The sequence below is a fragment of the Psittacula echo genome (genome assembly GCF_963264785.1).
Source record: "Psittacula echo genome assembly, chromosome: 16".
Classification (NCBI taxonomy): domain Eukaryota; kingdom Metazoa; phylum Chordata; class Aves; order Psittaciformes; family Psittacidae; genus Psittacula; species Psittacula echo.
The window spans coordinates 9,371,198-9,390,720 of record NC_137752.1 but is presented as its reverse complement, the minus strand read 5'-3'; the positions used below and the strand labels follow the sequence as shown (position 1 = coordinate 9,390,720).

General features: G+C 48.6%; 1 protein-coding gene across 1 annotated transcript in view; it reads left to right on the top strand.

Moving 5' to 3' along the window:
* The window catches only part of LOC308227697 (voltage-dependent N-type calcium channel subunit alpha-1B-like), a gene marked incomplete at both ends in the record, with an annotated part of 292,188 nt that extends 273,661 nt beyond the window's left edge, over positions 1-18,527 (top strand). Inside the window, 10 exons of the mRNA XM_080630487.1 lie at positions 2,400-2,508; positions 4,400-4,507; positions 5,758-5,870; positions 6,942-7,069; positions 8,104-8,230; positions 8,867-8,977; positions 10,700-10,735; positions 13,025-13,232; positions 13,377-13,588; positions 17,997-18,527. Of these exons, the coding sequence (XP_080486613.1) occupies positions 2,400-2,508; positions 4,400-4,507; positions 5,758-5,870; positions 6,942-7,069; positions 8,104-8,230; positions 8,867-8,977; positions 10,700-10,735; positions 13,025-13,232; positions 13,377-13,588; positions 17,997-18,527 (1,683 nt within the window). The remainder of the gene's footprint in view (positions 1-2,399; positions 2,509-4,399; positions 4,508-5,757; positions 5,871-6,941; positions 7,070-8,103; positions 8,231-8,866; positions 8,978-10,699; positions 10,736-13,024; positions 13,233-13,376; positions 13,589-17,996) is intronic.
* Between the last annotated feature and the right edge of the window lie 996 nt (positions 18,528-19,523).

Below are 19,523 nucleotides of genomic sequence, written 5' to 3'. Positions count from 1 at the left end.
TGTAGTAGGATTCAGTGGGACTCTGTAAGTGCTACCTGGGGACTCTTGTCAATGATATAATTTCTTGGTAACATTTTGTGTGCTGAGGGCAGGGTCTGCATGAAAATCCTGTTTCATTTAACACAAGTGAACAGAAAAAAATTGTTGTTTCATTGCCAGCATTTGATACTGTCATTGAATTATAGAGTGAGGAGAGTCTTGGCTTTGATTTCCCTATCTGAGGCTTGTCAGACATGGCAGATAAACTCTGGGCAAACTTTAAGAAGGACCTTTGAGATTACAATGGCTTGTCTCAGACTTTAGGAGGCAGTTTGCTACGAGAGCCTCTTGTCCCTGCAGCATGCAATGAGATCTGAAGGTATGTAAGATAACTAAGGCAGTCTTGGCTCCTTTGAATGTCAGCTCACTTCAGAATCAGACTTGTGCCCTCGGTCTGCCCCTTATAACCCATTGATAGACTAAGTCTTCATTCACCAGACTTGGCTTGGTTTTGGGTAGAGCACAGGCATAGGAATTGAGGCTCACACTGAGGAACCTCCCTCCCACCTCACCTAATGCTCCAGGCACATCCTTGCTCTCAGCTACACCGTGTTTCTCTTCACCAGCCAAAGCCTGCCCATCAGCAGCAGTGCTCCTACCACCCAGCTTCCCCAGCCAGTAAGGAGGATGAGAGGGGTTGCACAAGGCACCCCTGAGCTGCTGCAGTCGCATCTGAAGGGAGGGTTGAACCAGCAAATCTCCATCTCTAAATAACATTCGCAGCCACTGACACTGCATGGTATTACAGTGCATGGAGCTGAAGGGGGATCTGGCCTTGCCTGTGCACTCTCTGCCTCAATAAGTCTGTAGCCCACTGCTGAAGGTGCTTGAATTTCTTTAGCAGCATGTTGGGCTGTTGTTAATCAAAGAGAAGGTTTCTGTGCAGCGACAGGGATCAGAATAACAGCCTAAAGCAGCAGCTTTCAGATGTGGATTGAATTCCCTCCCGAGCAAGGGGCCCAGGCTAAGCTACCAGTTGGGTTTACAGGCTGCTGTGAGGCTCTGCTCAGGCAGATTAACACCCAGTGACTTCCTCAGGTTGCACATACCCTTGGAGAGCGGAAACACAGGGGCTTGTCTGATGTGGCTCTGGCCAAGGAAGCCTCTCGTGAAAGGCTGAGAAAACCTGAGGCTGCTGGAGGAGAAGAAATCAATCCTTTAAATGTGTTGCTAAGGTTATCAGGAAGGCTTGGAGAGTGTTTCTCCCCATCTGCACCTACATGCTCTGCTGCCAGTGGTGTAAGGAAGCCACAGCTTCCCAAAGCGATCTCAGGTACTTCATTGTTTACCAGAGTGATGAATTTGCCCTGTCAGAGGTGGTCCTGGATGGTGATGGGGAAGGAATTGCTCTCAGTTCTGGAGATCTGGGAAGATACTTACCCTGAGGGACTATTCCATGATCAGGCTGAATGAACATAGTTGGAGGAGATTATAGTCTTGCTCGTGCTAATGCAGGCTGTTCCCCAATGGGTAAGGTCTGGATGGAGCTGTGTAGCTCATTGACTGAAAGGAAAGGAGACCTCCAGAGCTCATAGGACACCACAGTGAAAGGAGGTAAGAGACAGAACCCATGTGTCTCCAATAAAAAGGATATTGCACACCTTTACCTATTAAAAGCCAGGCCCAAACTGCCCTGGAGTACTTGAGCCACACCGCAGGGCTCACCAGCCTTGTTTTCAAGCGTGCTTCAGGCTGTGTACGAAATGCATCATCACAAGGTTGCTCCAGAGACTGCACAGCTTCTGTAGAAGCACTCACATGCCTCTTGTTGTCAGTCATTGAAAGCTCCTTCATCACATCCCGCTCACCTCACTTTCTGGATGGAGCTGCATCCTTGAGTGGTAAATACAAATCATCCATCATCTTGCTTTATTCAAGGATTCCAAGACCTCTTGGTTCCTGTTGCTGCTGTTGTAGAACCAGAATACGAGTGAAGGTCACTGGTGCACGAATGGATGGTGGAGGTGGCCTCATGGTTTATACCTCCTGAGCATGCTGCTTTGGCAGGGGAGATGAGTACCAGCCGCATGTCTGAGGGCTGCAGACATAATTGGAAGCTGCCAGAAGCAGGGTATCAGGCTGTGAAATTGGATGGGATCAAACAGGCTTCTTCTGGAAGAACTCTATTTGTAGGATTGCAGTACAAATGCTGGCAAATAACCATTTAACCACTAAAGCCACTGTTACAGCTCAGAGGAGAGCCGGCATCTATACAGAGAAGATACGTTTAACTCAGTGCACAAAAGGTTAACACACGTTTGTAATCTGGCTATTTCTATGGCCTCGCAGCATGGGAGGGAAGGGGTGGAGGGGGGAGCAATCCTGGCCCAGGCTCACAGCCACCACGTCTCTCTCTGCAGCGCCTGGTGCGGATGAACATGCCGATCTCACCTGAAGATTTAACCGTCCACTTCACATCCACACTGATGGCCCTGATCCGCACTGCCCTGGAAATCAAGCTCGCCTCAGGTGAGAGGGAGGTGATGTCCTACAGCACGTGTGGGCTCAAACCCCAAGTGCCTGTTTTACTTGGTGTCTGCCTTGGGTGGAACAAGGACAAGGGAGCCTCATGGACAGGCAACAGAGGGGTCTAGAGCATTGCTCTGCCTTTGGGCTGGCTGCTTACAGCATCCCTGTGGATGAGACACAGAGAACTTTGGCCATCCCCATTGAGGGCTCTCAGAGGAGAAGCCCTGTGCATGTGCTCGCTGCTGGATAAAAGAAATGAGACTTTCCACACCTCTTTTCTTCACTATTCCAGTGTGAGGGAAAACCAGCCCTTCCTCACCAGTTGCTGCCTGCTGGCAGCAAAGCAGTGACTCCAAATGCCCTGCACATTCTGCCTTGTGATAAGATTTAATTATGTAAGTGTTTAATCAGGCATTTACTTGACTTCCCAATTAAACATTGCAATGTAATAAAAGACATTGGCATTTTCTCTGGGTCATTACACAGTTTAATCAGGCTGGCTGGGGTCAGAAGCAAGGTACCACTGGCCAGAGCACTCCTATACCTAATGTGAATGCTAACAGGAGGTAACAATGCTCTTACAAGCAAAAGGCAGGGCAGGGTTAGGACGTTGTGCTTTTCCTAAGCAGTTTTAGGTCAGCCATTCAACCTCTCTGTATTAGTTACCTCCCTTGTTTGTTGCTTAAACTTTGTCTTTGACGCTTTGGGCAGGCACTGCTGGAAGAAGACAATATTTTGAGGTCACTGGGCCTCCCCTAGGGAGTGACACCAAGTATCAGACACTCATTCCTAAGGATGCACTTAGATTGCATGAGATTTTAAGGGCCAGCACCTTATTTCAGTTGTATTTCATCTAGATAAGGATGCTGTGAGTGTATCTTCTTTAGGCTTCTCGTTATCTGTCAGCAATGGTAATTGAAACAGCCTTTTTCAACTCAAAAAGCCTTCCCCGCCCCTTTCTTTGGCTGCACACTGAAAGGGAACCAAAGAGAGCTCAGCTGATAGCGCTGGGTTCTTTCTCAGGTTTCTATCTGCTGTGGGTTGGGAGGGTTTGACCTGGTTTGTTGTTATACGCTTCGTTTGAATAGTTTCCATGTGTTACAATTAATTGAGTCTTTAGTGGGATTAACAGGCCCTTAATAAACCCTCCCTAATGAGTTTCTGTGTGGGAGTTCAAACCACTGTATAGCAGGGAACCCAGAACCTCCTCCCATTACCTTTCTCTTAGAAAACTAATCTCTGTCATTCAGATGAAGCACTTAATTGCCTGCTGTGCCGTGCAGTCATCTGGGAGCTGGCCTCTTGGCTTACATGTATTTTAATCGCTTTCCACTTGTGTATTAAGAGCTCACTTTGGCCATTTGAATGACGCCACCGTGTTCTGCTCTTTCTGTTTTACCTTGCGATGTGGCTGCTGTTTGATGCTGCTGATACAGAACAGGATGCTTCTGTCTCCTGGCCAAAAAATCTTTAGGAAGAGACAGTGTGAAGAGTGTTTATAATCAACCATGGCATTACTCGTAGTCCAGCACCTCAGACCAGGTAGTTTACATCACCCTTGGGAGGTGCTGCTGCTTTCTGGTGACAGAACCCAGCACCCCATATGAGCACTTAGGTAGAGTAGGTCTGAGCTTAAGTTTAAGCTCCAAATAACTGCCGAGGGTCAGCAGGCTGAAGCAACGGTGGTCCTGCTGCCTTCACACACTTCTGTCGCAGAGGAAGTCACTGTTTCCCTTTGTAGCATCCGCTGCATTGGCACTGGCTTGCTGTGCTCGAGAAATGGGAATGGAGGAAATGCTGTCCCATACTTGCTGTGCAGTGGAATGTGCTGGCAGGACAAGGGTTTTCACTCCTCCCTGCGTCCCTCTTTCCTTCCTCTCTTGTTCTGCAGGCGGTGTTAAGCAGCACCAGTGTGATGCGGAGTTGAGGAAGGAGATCTCGCTGGTTTGGCCCAACCTGTCCCAGAAGACTCTGGATTTGCTGGTGCCTCCTCACAAACGTAAGTGATCCATCAGCAGGCACCCAACCCGTCCCATGCAGGGTAGGTTTCTCCCTCCTTGCCTGCTCTGTCCCCGGCCCCATTGAGGTGCACAGTCAGCTAGAGGATGCAGCAAAGAAACCAAGAGCATTTCAGCTTCTTGGTATCCTCTCCACAGGGTTCATAGCCTGCAACTCTACGCCGTGGTCACAAAAGGAGCAGAGAAGCTAAGGCCACATCTAGGCATGCGTTTCATTATGCTACAGTAGATTTTACTGTACTCAGGGCATTTTTCCCTTCTTGGCACTATTTGGTTTAGGGGTTTTTTAATGCGTGGCTTCTTCCAGAGCTTTTTCGTAGCTCTGTCTGCCTCCAGCCTGTGCCTTGCAGGACAATTTCTACCAGCTGAGCTCCAGCAAACCAGGAGAAGAAACTGGAAGTTTGCTGAGAACTTACCAAATCAGAAGTGAGGTATTTTGAAGCTAAAGGCCTTTGTGCTACTTGATGATGTCCTGGGCACATGTGCTGAGAAAATGGGAAGTTTTGCCATTATCTTGATTAGCCCAGACGCGGGCTCTGGATTCCTGGTTAATGAGAAACAGTACAGAGCAATGAAGGTATTGTTCATGAAGAACGAGGCAACTGAGGAGGTGCAAATCAGTGGGTAGTGGCTGCTTAAGTCTTTTCCTCTCCTCCTCTCTTGATGCCTGTATATCTGCTGCTTCAACTCCCTGCTCTATAGTAAGTGCTCCACTGCTGTGCAGGGAATGGCTGGGAGCCCGTAGCTGTGAGAGTGGAAAAAGACATCTGGAAAGATGAAATACTATCTAAATCTATATTAGCCCATCATGCCCCAGTCGACTGTAATTCAAAGAAATAAGAATAAGGCTGCTTTGTTGGTAAAAAGCTGGCTGTGGATCTGGTATTAATTTAGTGATTCTTCTGGCTGCAATGCTTACAACGGCACAGTTTTCCTGCCTGTTTTTTAATACACAGTCTCTTTTGCCCCAGAGAGCTGGAGATAGGGGCCATCTTCCTCAGACGTGGAAGGCAGCAACAGGCAAAGAGCCGAAGAAGTCTGTTGTAACCTTTTCTTGGCCTTTTTTCTCTCCCCAATTTTGCTGTGTGTTTTGCTTCGTTATTCTCATGTCGCCTCTTCTTTCTCTATCACGCCCATTTGTTGTTATTTCTCATGCTTATTGACTTATTCTTTTCTTCTGATCCCGTTCCTCACCTGGATGTCTCTGCTGCATTTGGCCATCCTCTGACAGCCGATGAGATGACTGTGGGGAAGGTGTATGCAGCACTGATGATATTCGACTTCTACAAGCAGAATAAGAACAGCAGGGAACAAGTGCATCAGCCGCCTGGAGGCCTGTGCCAGGTACCCAGCCAAAAGGTGTCCTCCTTGATCCTCCCTCCTGGGCAGCCTCTTCTCTTGTATGGCTGGAAAAGTCTGCTCCACAAAACGTCCAGTGATATCTGGCAGTCTAAGTCAGATTCTCAGAAGTGGCCTGCACCACAGCCTGCACACGGCTGGGGAACACCAAAAGAGTTCTTTGGGACACCAAGGAGTCACTGAAAGCTGATGATATATAGAATCCCAGCCTGGTTTGTGTTGGAAGGGACCTCAAAGCTCATCCAGTTCCAACCCCCTGCCACGGGCAGGGACCCCTTCCACTAGAGCAGCTTGCTCCAAGCCCCTGTGTCCAACCTGGCCTTGAGCACTGCCAGGGATGGGGCAGCCACAGCTTCTCTGGGCACCCTGTGCCAGCGCCTCAGCACCCTAACCCTAACCTAACTTCTGCCTTTTATCTAATCTGAACTTCCCCTGTTTAAGTTTAAACCCATTGATCCCATATATAATCATTTTTGCTCTTTTCCTTCCGACAGGCCAGCCCCAGAGGGTGGGATCAAAGAGTCCAATATAGCTGTGTTTATACTGACTATAAAAAGTTTAACTTACTTATGAAAATGGGAATTCTTCAAATTCAGATTTGAAGACTCTTGCAATTTCTTGACAATATTTCCACACAATCATTTTGGGATTGAAATCTCAGTGGTTTCTGATATGACAAATAGCTATAGATTTCAGGATGATAGTCCTGCTTGTTTCCTGTCTGTCTCACAGATGGGAGGCTACAGCACAGCTAGTGTCACAATGCATTGCATGGCCCCTTTGGTCATATCAGTGTACAATATCCCTGCTGTGCTCTCGTGACCAGGAGGATGCTTTGTTAGTGGGAAGAGGGATTGCAGCAATTCCTTGTGCAGTTCTGTGGGCAGCAAGTGTCCTTCAGAGCCTCTTACAGCTGTGGGAAGGCTGGGGTGCACTTTCTGCTTGGCTGATCTCCCAGGGTGACAAAGTGGACCTTTTATTAACTAGGAAGAGCACCACAGCCCATCCTTCCTGTACACAGCTCTGTTTCTGACAACCTCTCCTTGTGCTTCACAGCCTGGACCAGTGTCACTCTTCCACCCCCTGAAGGCCACTTTGGAGCAAACCCAACCTGCAGCATTCAGCAACGCAAAGGCTTTCCTTCGCCAGAAGAGCTCAGCCTCACTCAACAACGGAGGTGCCTTGTGAGTATCTCGAGACCTCTCCACCAAAGCTGTAGGGCAGAGAAGGGGCACACTGGGTGTATCCACCCACCACAACCACTGCTGGTTCAGTTGCTCTGGAGATGGGGACACCAAGACCAGGAGCCCCTTCACACCATGGCTGCGACAATTTGCCACTGGTGGCCACCAAAACACCTGGTGCAGTTTTCCGTGTGGTGCTAGCGTTGGGTTTTCTTAATGCTCTCCTCTGAATCTCAGTTGGAGAGCTTTCCATATTGTAACTGTGAGCTTTCAGGGATTTGGGCATGGTAAAACAACCAAGCAAACCCTGACGCACCAACCAGCACTGCAGTGAGGTCTTGGGAATCAAAAGATCCTTGGGAGCAAAGTCATCCCTGAAGCCCATGGCACCTGGTAACAGCAAGAGCTTCTTCAAACTTTCCAGGACAGAATCTGGTACATCTTTGGGCAAGCTACAACCTCCACAGAAATCTTACCAAACAGCTACAATAATGGTGATCCCTAATCCATTCAGGTGACTCTCTTTAGGTCACAGGCACCATGGATTTTTAGTGCTAGACATCTGAAGTATAAATGTTCTAAATAACCCTGATGGGGAAACCATCATCAGATTCTACACTGAAACCCAGAGCCCCCTGTACCACTGCACCTTCAGTGAATGTGCTTTAGCATGGCCGCAGATATGTTTGACCGGAGTCTAACTGGCCTTGCATACATAATTTTCCTGAACTCCAACATTCTTCATTCTTCTTCATCAGGTTAAGCTGCAGAAGTTTTTTTCCTTAGCAAACTGAAGAAAAACATGGTGTCTGGTTTGATTTCCTTGTTGCTCATGGGATCTTCAGGCTGCACAGGAAGTGGCCCTGTCAAAACCCAGAGGACCTTATAGCTCCACCAGCAGCTGTGCCTACCCTGCAACTGGTTTCACAAGTGAAACCTCAAAGGGTATCTGAGGGCTTTACCCTGGTCACAATTAAGGAAGCAAAATCACCATGCAGAAGAGTTAATGTTTTTTCCTCTCTTCCTTCCGACAGGCCAGCCCCAGAAGGTGGGATCAAAGAGTCCAGTTCTTGGGGGACCCAACGCACCCAGGATGTGTTTTACGAAACCAGGACACCAGCTTTTGAACGAGGCCACTCAGAAGAAATCCCCATTGAACGGGTGAGCAAACAGGGTGAAGATGTGAAGACAGGATGAGATGTGGGAGATATTAGAAAAGATATTTAGAGATTTTATAAAATGTTTAGAAAAACTGGGTGAAATGCAGTAGACAGTAGGTCTGTCTCTTGAGACAAGTGTTACTGTGTCTCTTATAACCCCAAGTTTGCTTGAACTGGAGGAAACCCAAATCTGGTAGCGGTAGCCTATACAGTCTGATAGCTGTCCATATGGGCACACTTTGCATGGAATTGTCTGCTGTAATAGATTTCTTATGGTTGTCTCTTCCCAGTCGTCCCATTGTCACAATTCCATTGTTCTCACTGTACAAGCTGAGATGAGGGGTTGCTGGGACTCATTGCCATGGCTGGTGGAAGAGCTTGGCCCACTGTTGTCCTTGTTGAAGACGTCACTGTAGATAGGCTAAACCTGGGCACTGCAGATAAAGACTGTAAATAAGGACAACCTGGGCACTGCAGATGGGATAATGTGGCCTCTCAATAGCTCTAAATTTACTTTCTTTCCCACACCAGCATCTCTTCACAATTAAATCAAGCTTAGAAGCAGCCTGCTCAAACGATGCCTTCAAAGCTGATGTTCATGTTCTTGCTAACTGAAACCATTCCTTGTTTTGATCAGGTGGTAGAAATGAGGGAAATCAGCCCCACACTTGCCAATGGAGAGCACCAACCAGGCCTGGAGAGCCAGGGGCGGGCAGCTTCCATGCCGCGCCTGGCTGCTGAAACGCAGGTGAGCAAGGGAGATCCACCAGCGGTGGGAGCTCAGGAGTGGGGCAGGAGCTCAGTACCTTCTCTCTGCTTTCTGTGCCCTTGGAAGTTACTTGTCAATACTTGGTTTGAAAGACGCGCTGAACCTGGAGACAGATAACCAGCCTTCGTGCTTGGATGGTAGGGATTCATGTGTAGGCACAGCACTCGTCCCAGCTTTACCCATCCCTGGTTGTAGCAAAAAGTGACCCAGAGGAATTCCTCTGGGTAGCTTACTGAGGACTACCTACCCGAGAGTGTCTATTCTGATTAACTGGGGACAATATTGTTTGCCAACCTGTATTCCTGGAAGGTGTGTTTTCCATTGACTGTTGCGTGCCATCTATCCAGATAGTCAAGGCATAGCCATAAAGCAAGCTGGAGATGTGCATGTTCATCTCTTTGATGGATGTAGTAGGTACAAACAATACCAGTGAGCCTGTGCCTGGAAAGCTGAACTGAGACACTAAGCATCCTCCCTGGTTTTCATCTTCTTACGCTATGTATTGTGACTTTGGTCAGGAAAATGTTGAGGATTTCCCTTGTTTAACTTCTTGTAGAGAGATCTCATCACCGGAGTTGAATTTTACGGCACCATGTAAAGGCTACTTAGTGCATAGGATGTCATGGTTTCCACAGATCATTTCTGGGCATTTCACATGTTCATTGCTGCCTTGTTGTCCCAGATGCTTGTCAGCCACCGTCCTGCCTCCTGTGTCAGAACATCTTACCACTCATAGCCGTGTGTCTCTCATTCAAAGGGCCTGATTCATACAGTTAGGGGTGAGCAGCCCATGCTTGTGGGCTGTTTCTGCTGCTTTCTATGGGAAGCAGAATGTGAAAGATAAAACTAAAAGCTTGTGTATTGCATTCCCACCAATGGATGTCATCTTTCTGCTGACGTGCTCGGGCTGGCATAAACTACACTTCATCAGCCAGCAGCTTTGACTTCAGAAACTGCACCCTTTGTATGAGAGCTGGGACTGTGCCTTATCAGGAACACCAGTCAACATGTTTAATAAAAGAAACAGACCCCAAAGCAAACCTGTATTCCCTCCCTTCCCCCCTTCCCAGAACAAAGTTGTCCTTTATTCTAGACCATAAGTTGCATCTTCCCTTCCAAGGCAATGCAGTTGGCAGCAGCAATGCCACCAGCACCAGCCTTCCCTTGGGGAGCTCCTCTCCATGGCACTCAGACATTTGCAGAGGTGAGCATCTCCCATGGGAGCATGGCAGGTGTTCTCCAGCTGCCCCATGTGAAAGCTGTCTAATCTCCTTATGAATCAGGCCTTTAATATCTGAGCAGATCTAACCTCATTTAATAATACAATGTTTTGGCAGTTGTAGCTTCAGCTGAATAACTAATGTACTTTCTGTGTGTGTCTTCCCCCTCCATGCCCTCTGCCTTCCCTTCTCACATGCTGCTTCTGCTCCCGTCCCCAAATCTTGACTTTCCTATAACTCTTATTTGTAATGCTTTCTGTTTCTGAATGTCTCCCTCTCCGTTTGCCTGTCACTCCTCTGTCTTTTTATGTTCCTCTTTTTAACCCCAAACCTTCCTATGCTTCCAACCTCACCTCTTTGTTGCCCTCCTCCCTCCCTTGTCGTCATCGTGTCTGCTGCCCATCTCCCGTGATGTCTGACACTGGCTGTACTGTGGGGCTGCTTCAAATAATGTCTCTCATCTTGTCCGAATTGTTTGCAGAGGAGCAAAGCACGGTCACCGGGGAGTTACCTAGCAGTATGTAGTTTCCATAAGTTGTATCCTATTCAATTTCTGTTAAGAAATAATGAACCTTCCTTAACCCTTTACTTTTTTCCCCCTTCTCATTTGGAGCCCAATGTCGCAGCGACTCAACCGCTCTCTCTTCTCCCTTTGCTGCCATTCCCTCGATCCACAGTTGCACGCTGCACGCTGTAAAAGGGAGTTAGTTTGTTTTGCTTATTTATTTGTTTCTCTCTGCCTTGTTGCACAGGAATTTTGGAAGTGAAAATAATGGGGTTGGTAATGAGGAAGCAATGAGTGACTCTCTGGAGGGTTGTGGTGTAGTCTCCCGAGGCTTGTGGGGAGCTCTGTTAACATAGCAAGAGTCTAGATATAGATGGTCAAGACATATATTTCTATAGAAAGGGTATTCATTGCTTTGCACTTCCCATTAGTGGCAGAGGGACTTCCATCCCTGGAATAAGGACAGAGTCAGGTCCAAAGAAAATATTAATTTCTATCAATTTGGCTATTTTTTTGGGTGGGAAATGCCTCTTGTCTTCTTCCTGGCAGATCCTATATATGAGATCATAGAACAGTTCGGGTTGGAAGGGACCTTCCAAGGTCATCTAGTCCATCCCCCAATGGATTTCAGAAATTCAGATAAGTGTTTTTGATGGGAAGTATTCTCACTTGTCTCTTTTTTGCCCATCAGACTATCCAGTTTACAGCCCTCTCTGCCTTCCTCCATCTTCAGGCTCAACAGCAAGCAGGGAGGACAATCATGAAGCTCTTCAGTGTAACTTCTTGCTTACACACCAAGGTCCACAGGAGGAGACAAGGGCAGCACAACAGTGCTCCCCTACCCCAGCACTGCCTGAAGAGCTTCCCATCTCTAGCACTGCACCTTTTGGTGGAAAGCACCAACATTTGGGCAACTCCTAGTATGGGAGAGAGCAGAAACATAATTTCAGCCCCAGCTGCACCTTTACCCGCAAGATAATCCCTCTGCAACAGTTCTTTCCACTCAAAATAAGGAGCAGAGCTGTGAAACAACCAGCTTTGCACTGTGTAAATATCACAGGACAGCAGAGATCCGAGTTTTGGGATAAGCAAACAAAATACCATAGACAGTAAAAATAATACAGGGCTCTTTGGAAAGGTTACAGCGAACAGAGTAAATGTTCTGTGAGAGCGGCTGTTGGAGGTATAGGGTGGTGAATTCAAACAAGAGGAAGAGCCGAGGGACTGGAGGATGTTCTGAGCTCCTTCCCCATCAGGCAGGACCACTGTGCTCTGAGGTCCTTCCTCTGCCACGCAGCTTTGATGAAGGGGTAGACCCAGGGAAGGCTCTAGAGGATGGGTGAAGCCCCGTCTCCACCACAGAGGCCAGCAGAGTGAAAGAGGAGGACACATGGGAATTGTCCTCCTTTTCTGAGCTTCGCAGCTGGTGAGTAGGTGGTAGGGAAGGAAAAGACAGTGAGAACAGCTGCCCTGTAGCCCCCTTGTCTTGGTTTCTGCAGAGCATCTTTGTAAAGGTTTGATTCTAAAGGGAAGGGAGCAGAGTTTGGAGCTGCCACTGGCACAGGGACAGGGTCCAGCAATGCCGATGGAAAGCTGTGCTATTATGCTTAGGGTCCAGATGTTTGGCCACAAATGGTTTGAAAACAGAAATAGCAAACCCAGATAGTCATTTTCGGAAATATCCTGTTAGAATTTGAGGACATACGTGCTATCCCACTTGTTCCAGCCACATGGGCCTCAAGGAATGATGGTGGGACAAGAAAGGTTTAAATGTTTGGTGGGAGATGTTCTCAATTGCAGGGAGATAGAAGTAATCCCTCAGTGGCTTGCCCTGTATCTTGCCCACTTATTCCTGAGCTTGCTCCCTTTGTTTGATGCCCAGCAACACTTGCTTTGCTCTTTGGAGTTGCTTTGGGGTGACCAGAGGCCCTGAAACAGCTCTGGGTGAAACTAGTCTTTGTGAGATGCTTGGCTGTTGTGCTGCCCTATGCCCCTGCTAGTCCATCGCTGCCTCCCGTGATGCTGTGTTTGATGTGAAGTGCTGCATATCGCTCTGCACCCGGTGGGTTGGCACTCTGCTAAAAGTAAAGCCCCTTTCAGCAAATGGAGATCCTATTTGCTCCTCAAATGTAGCACAAGTCCTTCTGCCCATCCCAGTTATACACGATTAACCATTTTTCTCCTTCCCCTCCCTTCCCCTTTCTCTTACTGTATAACCCTCCTCATGGTGGGAAACAAGCTGCTGAGCACGGTGCAGCTCCTGCTCTCACCCTGCTCCATATCCCTCCGTCTGCTTTGCAGCCCATCCCGGACACAAGCCCCATGAAGCGCTCTGTCTCCACGCTGACCCCGCAGCGTCCTCACCCCATGCACCTCTACGAATACTCCTTGGAGCGCATGCCGCCGGAGCAAGTACATCACCACCACCACCACCGCTGCCACCGGCGGAAAGAGAAGAAGCAGAAGTCCTTGGACAGGTCCCCCCATCAGCTGCCCGATGGACAAGCTGGTAAGTGCTTTGCAAACCAGGATTTGTCCCTTGTTCTCCTCCCTCTAGGATGCACAGCAGTCATCTAATGTGATTTGGGGTCCCGTCTGCCCCACACTTGGGAGTTCCTCCCATGTTGGTGACCCCGAACAAACGTTCTTTCAGTGGCCCATTCTGGGGAGTCTTCTTCCAAGGAAAAGAAGCAGGAGCGCGGACGGTCCCAAGAGAGGAAGCAGCACTCTTCTTCCTCCTCTGAAAAGCAGCGCTTCTACTCCTGTGACCGCTACGGCAGCCGGGACCGTTCTCAGCCCAAGTCGGCTGATCAGAGCAGGCCCACCTCACCCAATGGAGGGCCAGAGCAAGGTCCACACAGACAGGTGAGGAGATGCAGGGTGGGAAAAGAGCTCTAAGGTCTTCCAGGAATGTATGTGCATTTCCATGTTTTGCTTAAAACATAGGAGACAGAATGGGGAAGGAAGGTCAGGAAGCAGCAGATGAAGCCATTGAGGTCTTGCTTGGTCCTTCACATCCAAAACAGGCATGGAAATGTCACTTGGTGGCTCTTCAGAAGCCATCTACAGAGTGAGTGACTCAAGGCATTGTGCAGAGATCTCACTGTCAAGAACACCCTTGCTCATGGTTTCAGCAAAGCCTGGGAGACCTGAGAACTGACAGCTCTTGATACTGGTGGAGAAAGTGTATCTGAGACAAGTAGTGTGCTATGGGACATGGGCAACTGAGCTGAATGTTCCTCTGCCAGCGTTAATCCAGCACCTACTGCTGCCCTTGCGCAAACATTTGATGGCTGCCAAAGAAATCCTTGGCCAAGCCAATGTACTGCAGTATAGGGACTGCAGACAGCCAGAGCTGTGATTTCAGCAGGGTTTGCTCATATTAGCAGCATTTTCCAACTGCTGTTGCGTGGGCTTCAGAGCTGCATTGTGGAACAGGTTCATTTCCTGAAAATTGAGGGGAAAGTTCCTTTTAACCTATTTAACATCCATCTGGGAGGAGAAATCCCAGTAAGAGAGAGGAGGAATGTAGGTGAAGGCAGCACCTGGGTGGAAGGGTGCTCCCCACAAACATCTCAGGGTTACAGACAGCACCTGTGCTGGGAGGGAGGCTTTGGCCACCCTCCAAAATCTCTCTACGTTAGCAGCTGGTGTGTGACAGGCTGGGTGTCTGGGGAGGAGGTGGGTGATGCCGTCAGCCCTGGAGCAACATCAGCACCTGGGGAGCGGGAGGAAATCCTGTGTTCATCAGTTTGAGCCCAGGGGAGGGTTTGCCCAGAAAAGCTGTGGCTGCCCCATCCCTGGCAGTGTTCAAGGCCAGGTTGGACACAGGGGCTTGGAGCAAGCTGCTCCAGTGGAAGGTGTCCCTGCCCGTGGCAGGGGTTGGAGCTGGAGGAGCTTTAAGGTCCTTTCTAACTCAAACCATTCTATGCTTTAAATTACAAGGCATCATAGTGTCCCATTAGCTGCAAAACAAAGCAGCTTTTTGTCTCCTTACGCTGTACCATGCCTTTCTCTCTCCCTGCAAGGTCTTCAGCAGCATCAGTTGCTCTGTGCTGTAGTGAGCGCCTGAGGGCTGCTGCCATGCAGCACTGGAGACACGGGGAATGGGATGTGCTTTGCACAATCATTCTCACCCAGGAGGAGATGGGACATCAGGGTAAGGTCTGATAGAATCATAGGATCAACTAAGTTAGAAAAGGCATTTAAGAACTTCAAGTTCAACCTTTACCCAGGACTGGTTCTGATGCACCCAGGGGGGGTCTTTTCCATCTCTGGTTGCTGCACTCCCCAACTGGACTTCATCTGATTATTTTCAGATGAGTTTTTATTTCCATTTCTTCATTTTCACCCCTGCTTTGAGATGCAGGAAAATGCCACTGATTTTTAGCATGACGCCTCTCCATTCTTGCATGCTCAGGACTTTGAATATCACATATGTTTTCATCTAAAAACTGAAGCCTTTCCGTAGTTCATAGACATTCAGCATTAGAGCATCAGCAGCCTTTGATAAACCTGTTCCAGTGAAGCCTGCGTTGTCCCACGTGTGGGTTTAGTAAGGCGGAGAGGAGAAAGCCTGTTGGTCTGGGGTCCACGCATTTTATCCACTCACATGTTACCTGCTTTGAGTGGAGCTGCTGATAGATCCCTGCTGGTAGATCCCTGTTTGCTCTGGAAAGAAAAACAGATTAAAAATACCAGCCAAGCCATCAGGTCATTTCTGTCCCAGTGAGCTGAAGACCTTTTGTCTTCATAAAGTGTCTGCACGAAGCTCTGTCAGTTCATTTCCTGTGTTATTTTAGCTCCATAACAAGGTGCATGTAAACCCCTGGAGTATTTTCTTTGTTAGTCTGTCCCTCTCCTTGGGAGAAGCAGCTTTTCCCAGGAGCTCTGACCCAGCATGTCCCCAGGTCCCTGGAGGAAGCTGGCTTGAGCTTTACCCTGCCAACAAGGTGGCCCCATTCCAGCAAGAGTCAAGCCCCAAATCAGGGCAGGTTCAAAGAGAAGCTCTTCAGAGGTTTTTTCAATGCAAAAGAAGGAGACAAGAAAACCAAGCCATGAACTTTTCATCATTTTGGGATCAACTCACAATGCTTGAGTCTGACTCATACAAATGTTACCATCTTCTATGAATTATTTCACTTTTCGATACAGGTTTCCTTTTCAATACAGATAAATTGTTCAATAGAAATCCCATTTCAGGATGAATCTGGGAAAAGCATTTTTAAAAATGAGATGAAACTACTTGGAATTTCAAAATGTTTTAGCAGGAAGGATCTTCTTAGACACTTTGGATAAAGATCTTACCGTACTTTTTACCGTGGTGCTGGATAAAAGAAGCTTGGAAACCTTGCAAAGAAAAAAATGCAGATTTTTTGACAACTTAGTTCTGCTATTTTTTGTTTGGGTTTTTTTCACATAAGAATTGCAATTTTGAAGTGCTCAACCTCAGCCCTTTGGAAAAAGCTGGGCATCTTCCCCTGGGTTTTGGAAGGCTGCAGGTGGTCACCATCATCTCAATCACCATGGGATGCAGGTGGTGGGAGGCAGCTTGGTCAAGTGGCAGGTGCCTGTGATGGGAATACTTGTCTGTAGCAGAGCAGGGCTGAAATGTGGGGAAGCCAGAGAAGGGAGAAGGTGAAAATGAAAGAATAAAAAGGCAAAGACTTGGTTTCCAGGCTGAGAAAGACAGGAGTCATTGGTCCAGCAGCGTGAGCAGCAGCTGCATCATTACCTGATGTCTGCAGAGGGCAGGGCTACAGTGAGTGACACCACACTGCTCCGATCACATGGGTATCTATCACCTCTTCTTCAGATAGACATGGCATGACAAAGAGGGGAAGTTCAGGTTAGATATAAGGAAGAAGTTCTTTACTCTGAGGGTGCTGAGGCCCTGGCACAGGGTGCCCAGAGAAGCTGTGGCTGCCCCATCCCTGGCAGTGTTCAAGGCCAGGTTGGACACAGGGGCTTGGAGCAAGCTGCTCCAGTGGAAGGGGTCCCTGCCCGTGGCAGGGGTTGGAACTGGATGAGCTTTAAGGTCTCTTCCAACACAAACCAGGCTGGGATGCTGTGATACTCATGGCACCATCAGCTCAAGTAGCTTCTCCATGCAGCTGCTGGGCTGGGAGCCTCCAGCGCTGCTGGGATCACCCTGAAATCTATGCTGGCAAAGCCAGGCGGAGCAGAACAAGCTCTGACTGACAGCCCAACAACCAACAACCTGATATTGCTATAGGGAGGAAAAGCTGTTCTTTACAAATTAAAGGTCTGCCCTCAAAATGTTAGGTCATGAAAGGCTGAGAGGGTTTTCAAATGTGCTCACGGGGCTTCTCATGTACTGCCCCGGGAGAATGGAAACAGAAATGCCAAAACAAGGGCCTGTTCTTCCCCAGTCATGACATTTTTTGACTTTCTGTAGCTTAGCTCACTCCCACATTTCCCTGTTAGTAACTCAGGAAGCTGCCAGAATCTTCTACCACTCAAAAATCAGACGTGTAATATTAAAAGGGAGAACATAAACACATTTTTACTACCCCTGCCCATGGCAGGGGTTAGAACTGGATGAGCTTTAAATTCTCTTCCAACCCAAACCAGTCTGTGACTCTATGACGATTCTGTGGTTTTTGTTTAAGGCACTTGTTAGTTAAAGCCCATCCAAAAGGCATTTTTGTTGTTGGTTCAGAAAGTGCCTATTTAATGAAACGCATTTCATTCCCAAGCCAGCAAAAAAATAGCCTGTCCCCAAATCCTCCTGCCACATAACCCAATTTTAACCACAGAAATGACCCCCAACATCAGCATTCATGGGGGAAATCCTGCAAAAATCCACCCAAAAGCCGAAAGTGCTGTTTTGCTACACTCTGTTTGCAAACCACAATAAATCCCTAGGTTTTGAGCTGCTTCAGCCTAGTCCAGGTAAGGAGCATGTCGAGCCCGTGTGTGGTGTGGGTGCCTTCCCTCTGGACACTGTCCCCTTCTGTCAGAGCCGTGTGCCAGTTTGCGTCCTACCGATGCTCTGATCGTTTCTGTTCCTACTTACCTCTCTCAGAGTTCTCCAGCTCTTTACATCTCGTGTTGAATTACTTCTCGAGAACCTCCTCCCCCTGACTGTGCTTGTCTAAACTCTCTCTTTTTTCTTTTGCTTTTCTTTCCTCTTGTGACTCGTCTCTCCCTTCTGTTGCTTCTCCTTCTGTTCTGTACCTGCCTGCCTTTGTGTTTGTCCGGTGTTTCCCTTTTTTATTTTCTGCTTTGCTTTGTTCCAATTTTTATGTAGGGCAGTGGTTCAGTTAATGGGAGCCCCTTGCTGTCGACATCTGGTGCTAGTACCCCATGCCGGGGTCGGAGGCAGCTCCCACAGACTCCACTCACCCCACGTCCCAGCATCACTTACAAGACCGCTAACTCCTCGCCCGTGCACTTCACCACTTTCCAACCTGTCCTGCCCACCTTCTCCCCGGGACGCCTGAGCCGCGGCTTGTCCGAGCACAACGCGCTGCTGCGGGGGGACCAGCAGCCGCCGGTGGTGGCCCGCATCGGCTCCGATCCCTACCTGGGCCACCGCGATGACGCCGACAGCCCCTACCATGCGGTGCCGGAGGACACACTCACCTTCGAGGAGGCCGTGGCCACCAACTCGGGACGGTCCTCAAGGACTTCTTACGTCTCCTCCTTGACCTCCCAATCTCACCAAATCCGCAGGGTGCCCAACGGTTACCATTACACGCTGGGTCTCAACACGGGCCCCGGGACTGGCACCAGAGGACGTAGCTACTACCACGAAGCTGATGAGGATGACTGGTGCTAGTGGCATGGCAAAACTCTTCAAAGTGTGTGTGTTTAAGATTGATGAGTTTTATCATCTGGAAGGCTGTGCGCTCCGATGCGCGCGGTGTCCGGGGCAGGAGGCGGCCCATGGGGTAGCCCCCATTGCAAGAACTGCTCTGCCCCCAGGTCTGGAGACACTCCTGCAGCCTCTCTCCTCAATTTTTCTTTAGTTTTTCTTTTTTGGGCTTTCTTTTTGGTTTTCACTAGACAAATGGAGGCAGAAGGCTCCCTCCTTAGGGGAAGGCAGCGTGCGGAGCGCATCTCTCTCCCCTTCTTTCCTCCCTATTGCCTTGTCTAGTTCAGAGACAGGCATCAGATGCCAAGTCTGCGACGCAAGGGAGAAGCCAAGAGAAGAGCGGTCCTCACCTTCTACATCAGAAAAGCAGACAGCCAATCCTTCCTGAGATTGGCGCTCGTTTTTGTTGAGCTGTTTCTTACTTGATTTCTCATTCTATTTTTGCCCCTGGTCAGGGTGAGAGTCTGGGAGTTGCAAATGGACACAACACATGAACAAAGCTCTTATCCGCGGTTTATCCCGCTCACCGCTAAGAAGGAAGAGATCTACCCACGAAACTGGGAGAGGAGAAACACAGACCAGAACAAAGGACAGTCCATTGGGACTTGATGTTCAGCCACAGCAATTCTTGTCGGCAGAGCCAGTGCCATGCTCCAGAGCTGCCCGAGCGTTGAGGCAGCCGGGACTCTGCTCCGACACCGCTGCCATGTGGATCTCTTTTACTTCACTCACCACGTTGGCTCCTTCACACTGACACACGATAAAGCCACAAGAGAGCTACTTTGTAAGGACTGTTTCCTTGCTGCTGAGACTTCTCTTTCCGTCCCTCTCTCCTGTTGACCGCAACACGCCCTCACTGTTTTGTCTTGTTTACAATATAAGCTTGATTTAGCAAAAAAAAAAGAAAAAAACAACTAAAAAAAGACAAACCCAGACAAAAAAAAAAAAAAAAAAGAGGAA